This window comes from Oxyura jamaicensis, assembly GCF_011077185.1.
Source record: "Oxyura jamaicensis isolate SHBP4307 breed ruddy duck chromosome Z unlocalized genomic scaffold, BPBGC_Ojam_1.0 oxyZ_random_OJ71910, whole genome shotgun sequence".
NCBI classification, from domain to species: Eukaryota; Metazoa; Chordata; class Aves; order Anseriformes; family Anatidae; genus Oxyura; species Oxyura jamaicensis.
Genome location: NW_023305596.1, coordinates 145873 through 152259, shown reverse-complemented (window position 1 = coordinate 152259; position 6387 = coordinate 145873). Strand labels below are relative to the sequence as shown.

Here is a 6387-nt window from a genome sequence, read left to right as displayed (position 1 = left end):
ACAACACTGGTGTGATACCACTGCTGTTCTAGCTACAAGTGCAGAGCGCAGCCCTGTATGGGCTGCTGCAGGGAAAGTTAACATCCCAGCCAGACCCAGTACACTGCTTTAGTAGTAGATGTAGCCAAGCTCCCTTGCTCCTGCATGGAGATCTGAGAGATGCCTGGCACAGGCTCTTGCTGGCCCATGATTCCTCATCCCCCAGCTCCCTTGGCTTTCTGGGAACCAAGCAGCACTCTGGGCACAGCCGTCACGATACCTCAGAATGGTTTGCTCTGTCCTGCCATAGACCGGGCAACCCCAGGAAGGCAGAAATGTCACAACCTTGTTCACAAGGCTGCAGTACAATGAAAGACTCCAGTGGGATACACTGCAAAACATCCAGGTTCTAGTTGCTCTTTATGTCTGAACTGTTGGCTTCTTCTAGGCTCTATAGGAGAAGAAGGTAAAGCCATTTCCCCTTTTTTGCTCTTCTCCTCATCAAATGTTTTCCTACTTTCATTCAAAGTTTATTGCTTCTCTTTGTCCCTGCCCCACTTCCTCCTCCTTCCCCAAGGCCGTTGTTCTTCAGTATTACTTATATGAATTTCTGAAATCCGGCCTCTGATAGCAGGTTCCCTTCACCATTGAGTCTTCTTCTGAGGCAGGGGCACAGCCAGCATTAGAGGTGAAAGAATCTGGATCCATAACATGCTCAGCCTCCCTGAGAGCAAATAAAATGTGATCAAGGTTGGTGTGATGCTGCCAGTCCCCACTGCAAGCACAGGCGGAGCCCACAACACCATCTGCACTACTTCTATGCAGCCAGATATTGTAGTCCACTCTAAAGATAAACTAAACGCAGATGTTGTTGTAAAGTATTCCATGTTAAGCAACTAAAACCACCAAGACAAAAAGCTCATACCCGCAGATGAAAGCAGGTACAACTTAAAGCCAGCTTTGTTCCAAGGACACTGGGAAGCAAGAAAAAAAAAGGCAATCAGGATGTGAGAAAAAGGCTTAAATCAGGGACAAAAACATTATCACAGTTTCAGTCTGTGGCAGAAAAGTTGAAGTTCCATTGCTAAGAAAAAAAGCATTTCTCAACAACAACAAAAAAAAAAGTAGTGATTTGTTTTAATCAAGTAAATAGCACCACAAAGGACTGTTCTCCTTGATCAACTGATAGTGTTTTGTTCACTCACAATGTAGTAACAATTGTCAGTGAGTGTATGTGGAGCAGTGACTTGAAAAATGGAGAGCAGGCATGGAAGTGAGTGCTTCTGGTATCTGAGTAGGCAAGCTGCTGCTGCCAGATCACAGCTTCTGTTTTAGTTCCAGACATCTTTGCTTCTTGACTTCCTTCCTACATGCTTTGTAGGGAGCAGAAGGAATCTCTGGAGGATATGGGAAGGGATTTTGCATTTTGCAAGTGGATCCTATTTTCTGCAATACCCTGATGCAGCAGCCTGGAAATTCTGCATCAATTAATTTCTTTAGCCTTGCATTTCAATGAATTCAGTACGAAAATGCAACTAGTTATGAGCCTATACATCTGCTTTATTAGAACATTTGATATATTTGGCTTTCCCTGAGCCTTGCCCATCTTAAATGACTTTACATTACTAAAATTGTAATGACTTTCTGAAATTTTTTGAGCAGAAGAGCAGTTAGAGCATGGATGAGATGGATTATCATTTTTAGATTTTCCCAAACTCTTAGTGAGGCCCTGCTGCATCATTGTATTGTTAAAGACATTTATTTGGGAGAGAATCTGATTTAACCCACTGAATAAGGAGATTTCCATGATAATCTTGCAGTTCCCACTTGCTGAACATAGTACCTTGCTCCATTTGCTCAGTCTGGTTGATCTTATTTTAAATATGAACCCAAGTCTTTGTGCAATTTTGTGGATGAAATAACTGTTGTGAGCTGGATACCATTGAATAATGTATTTTCCTTATCCTAGAGGCTCTGAAGTCTATATTCCATTCCACAGACTCCCTCAGGCAATTAAAGGTGCAAAGTCATCATCAGCCATTGTGACACTTCTGATGAACTGAAAGTCTTTATAGAATAATGGGATTTTAAAAGTGCTAGTCAGACAGGGCTCTTATGCTGCACCCACCAGCTCTCACTTCTCATATTACTAAATTTAGGGGTGAGACTTCACAAGTTCTGTGTTATGGGGGCTGGGTAGGGACTCAGGCAGAAAAACCAAATCCCTGATTTCCAATCCTGTAATACCTTCCCTTAGCTAGAATACCTTATCCTGCTTACTTATTGCAAGTGCCATGTACTCATTGTTAGGAAAAAAAACAACACAGAAGTCTGATAAGGCAAGCACTGCGAACTGAACAGTTTCATCAGAATGAAGCCCAGAATGTCCCAATCATTTTGTCTTCCAGGGAGGAGTGTGTTCCCAAGGGATGTCCAGCATCCATCCCTGTAAATCTGCTCTGAGCTACCCAGAGACACAGCCTGCCTCCTCTGAATTGCACCTATTTAAATGTCTTCACCAGTAAGGGAGGACTTGCAAATAAATTAAATGGGGAAAGCCTAACTATCATGTGACTTTGATACAACTGTGTGTGGTACTGAGCTTTACTGTGTGGTTAATGGAGAACATTTAATTATTTCAGGCTCGTCGTTCCCAATAAGGGCTATTCGTCATTAGATCAGAGTCCAGATGAAAAGCCACTGGTAGCCCTGGATACGGACAGGTATGCAAAGTGATAATAAGATGATATATATTAAGGTGCGAGCAAGTTTTCATGACAAAGCACAGCACTGGAGCTAACTCCTGCTGAAACCATTCTTGCAGACCACTTGCAGCCTTCCTTGCTGTGCCCTTTGGCATATGCCATAATTGGTCTGTGCATGTAAACAAGCAGGAAGAGACAAGAGTAAAGAGCACTTTCATGGAAATGTCTGAGGTTCACAGATGAAAGTTGCTCTCCAGGCTCCCTTGATGTAAATTCTCTGTGCCTAAAGGACAGCTTCACAGCACAAGAAGGATAGGACTAAGCAGGGAATTCAGGTCTCTTTAACTGTTTCCTTCTTTGCTGTCTTGTCCTTCCCTGCAGTGATGATGACTTCGACATGTCCAGATATTCCTCCTCGGGATACTCATCAGCTGAGGTGAGTTACACTCTCTCTTCCCAGCCATGAATGCTGGTAGTAGAGCATCCAGAGATGCCTTAGAGTGGCCTTTTGCAGCCAGAAACGGCTACACAAGGAATTTACCAGTGGTGTAAACTCTGTGAGTCTGTAAGGGGCCGTGGCAGAAACTGTGTCATGTTTCTTTCTTCCCCAGTGATCTAGTTGGCTCTGTCCCCCCACCGCCACAGCACAGACAAAGATTTGCCTGTCAGCTTCACTGAAGCTTTTCCCAGTTCTGCTCAGTCCTACAGTGCCCATGTGGTGCAAAAGCATCAACTTGTCTGTTGGGGCAGCTCAGCAACCATCCGCTTGCCAAGGACACAAATAAAGGAGCTGAGGGTGTGCTGTCATTTCCAGTTCTAGTGGGGGTCAGGGTCACCTGGAGGGTATTTACTTGGAGCAAGCAGAAATTCCAAAAAGGACTTATAGATATGAACTCTTGCCCTCTCAAAGAGAAATGGCAGGAAGTTCACGGTTGCTAATCCCTTGCATTGTTTCTGAATGTATTCCCAAACTCTCCAGTGAATTAGTTCCTCAGCCTCTGGGTGCTGCTTCTGTAGGATCTGATTTACAATCAGGGTGCTAAGCAGCCATTCTGCACGCAAGCAGCTGGAAACTGTTCCCCCTTGTATCTCTTCCTGGGGCAAAATCCCTCTGAAGTGTGGAGAAACAGCCAAGAGCAGGGACCAGGTCAAATGATCTGGGCCATCTGTGGGACCTGACTTGAAGGGTTTTTCACCCAGAGCTGGCTAGGCAGCACTTGAATCTGAGATTACAAAGAACCAAGTGGCTTTACCACCACCTTTCAACTGCTGTAGTGCCCCAGACTGAGTGAAGGGACTACACAGCTCCAAGTTGGCTTATTATCATTATTTCCCTTTTTAAATATCATATATATTTCCCATATTGTATGTGGGAGATATATTCCAGAATAAGGGACCTCCTTCCTCTTCTGACCTGTCAGAAGCAAGAAGTCTCAAGTGTTTGACTGTTTGTCTCTTTGTCTGTAGCAGATCAACCAAGACTTGAACATCCAGCTGCTAAAGGATGGGTACCGGTTAGATGAGATCCCAGATGACGAGGACCTTGACCTAATCCCCCCTAAATCGGTCAACCCTACCTGCATGTGTTGCCAAGCCACCTCCTCCACCGCCTGTCACATCCAGTAGTGAGGCCAGCAGGCTGTGATTAGTGCTTTCCACTATAATTGTAAAACTTAACAGCCATTGCTTCCTCCTATGGTAGGATGTGCACCTCTTTGTGTTCATGGAGTCAGGAGAAACCAAAAAAATTATTTTACGATTGGTTGATAAGTTATTTTAAACTATGGTTAAACAAAAGAGTTAAACTCAAAGTGCCGGGCAGTGCCTGGCAGACCTGACTGGTCCGGAGAGCGGATGCAGAATGGCCCAGAGATACTTCTGGGTTTGTGTAGGCACCAGAGATGTTTTGTAAGGTGTCACTTCCAGAATGGGAAGGATCAGATGGGGCTGCAGTTAATCCTACCCTCTAAAAACAATCCATTTGCAAGATCAGGGGTGAGTCTGAGGTGTCAGGGGGGTTTACCTGAGGTCAGTTCATAATTAGTTCACTAAGCCTCATTTGCCAGTGTAACCAAAATTACACCATGACCAGGGCACAGGAATGGCAACAGAGCAGGGCATCCTTTCTTATGGCAAGTCTAGCCAGGATCAACATGACACAATTCATTCACTTGCAAAGAGAGCAAGATGGTGGCATTTCTTCTCTGTGAGACAGTAGTAGCTGGAGCTGTTGTGTCACATACCCAATGCAATCTACCCTAAGCACCACATTAAATTATCACCAAATACATCAGATTTGATTTGCAATCCATCCATACTCTCAGTAGATTCAGTCCTTGCCTGAGAATACCATAATCATGAGTTCAGTTGAATACACTGACTTCAGCTTCTAGTTAATTCCTGTGAGAGCCATCTGCTTCCAAAAATCTTAAACTTTGTTCAGCTAAGAAAAAATTAGTCCTGCATAAGACAGGACTCGAGCTGTACAGTCTGAAGGTCAGTGCTGAGAAAGCTAGTTGAAAGCATATTTTTTGGAGCTCAGCTGTTGGTACGCTCAGCTGTTGGTGCATCTCTTGGTGCCTATGGGAGACATTAGTTAACGTGGTGGTGTCAGACTTTAGGGGAGTTTTCAGCAACAGAGGGATTATGAGCAGATTCAGCTGAAAAAAAGCCATGAGAGGGAACTACTGTTTATTGCATCTCTGCCCCCTTGTGAACCAAGCTTTGTCTGTTAGAGCAGTCCCACATCAGGAATGTTTATTTGATGCTGGAATAGTCAGGAAACCTGGCATTACATTAGATTTCTGGACTGAATTGCCAGTTCACCAACAGATTGTTTAAAATGCAAAATCATTTCTGGATTTAGGAAATATGTCCTCTCCTTGTTCAGTCTTACACTGCTGGCTTCAGAAGACATTGGATTCAGGTGATGGATGGGCTGGCATCTTTCTCTGAGGTGAAATCTTTTGACACAGCCACAACTGTGTCTTTTCCTGCTCAGCCAGTAAGAAAGACTGCCTGCCTTATGTCAGCACTCTCTTTAGAGCCTGGTGGAGGGAAAAAGCGAAGGTAATTCTAAGTTTCCCATCAGAATTCCCCTGAGCCACAAGAAAGAGCCTGATCTCCACCCTGAATTACAGATCCCCTGTATGAAATTTGCACATCATGAGCTGACTCTTTAATAACTTCTCTTAGTGATGAGGAAGACACTTATTTAACATCACACATTTTCACTCTGTGCAGTGCAAGGCATGATGTCATCCGCAGCATGAGCAAAAGAGCAGGCATACAGGGCTCTTGGGCTTTATTATTCAGCAGCTAGCTGCAGGCAACCGTGAAAGCTGTGTTTGCCCCCTCTTCGAAACAGGGACTGTTGCCCTATCTGCCAGGGAACAGAAAGAGGATGGAGCAGACTTGTTTACTGAGCATCTCTGCCTCCTTGTGCAGAAGTGCTGGTTAACTTGCCAACTCCTCTAGGGAGAGAGTGTTCCTCTATTGAATTCCTCTCACTTTCTCATCATGTGGCAGTGCTGAGGGGGAATATTTCAAAAATGTTTCTAAAGAAGCACAAAGCTTCAGGTCCCCAATTTTTCTTTCGTGTGCCAGCCTTCCTCTCCAGTGCTAGCTCAGGTGTGAGATTAGCAAGTTGTCTGCAGTGGGGAGAAGAGCTCTAACAACAGTGTGTGGGAAGAGAAGTTAAAAG

General features: G+C 44.4%; 1 protein-coding gene across 3 annotated transcripts in view; it reads left to right on the top strand.

Moving 5' to 3' along the window:
- The window catches only part of LOC118158713 (protein FAM219A), a 136779-nt gene extending 130833 nt beyond the window's left edge, over positions 1–5946 (top strand). For 2 of the 3 annotated variants that reach the window (XM_035313396.1, XM_035313399.1), the window contains exons 4-6: positions 2622–2702; positions 3066–3120; positions 4152–5946. In XM_035313396.1, coding sequence (XP_035169287.1) covers positions 2622–2702; positions 3066–3120; positions 4152–4310 — 295 coding nt within the window. In that variant the 3' untranslated portion in view covers positions 4311–5946. The remainder of the gene's footprint in view (positions 1–2621; positions 2703–3065; positions 3121–4151) is intronic. The other variant, XM_035313398.1, reaches the window with a different exon arrangement.
- The last annotated feature ends 441 nt before the right edge of the window (positions 5947–6387 follow it).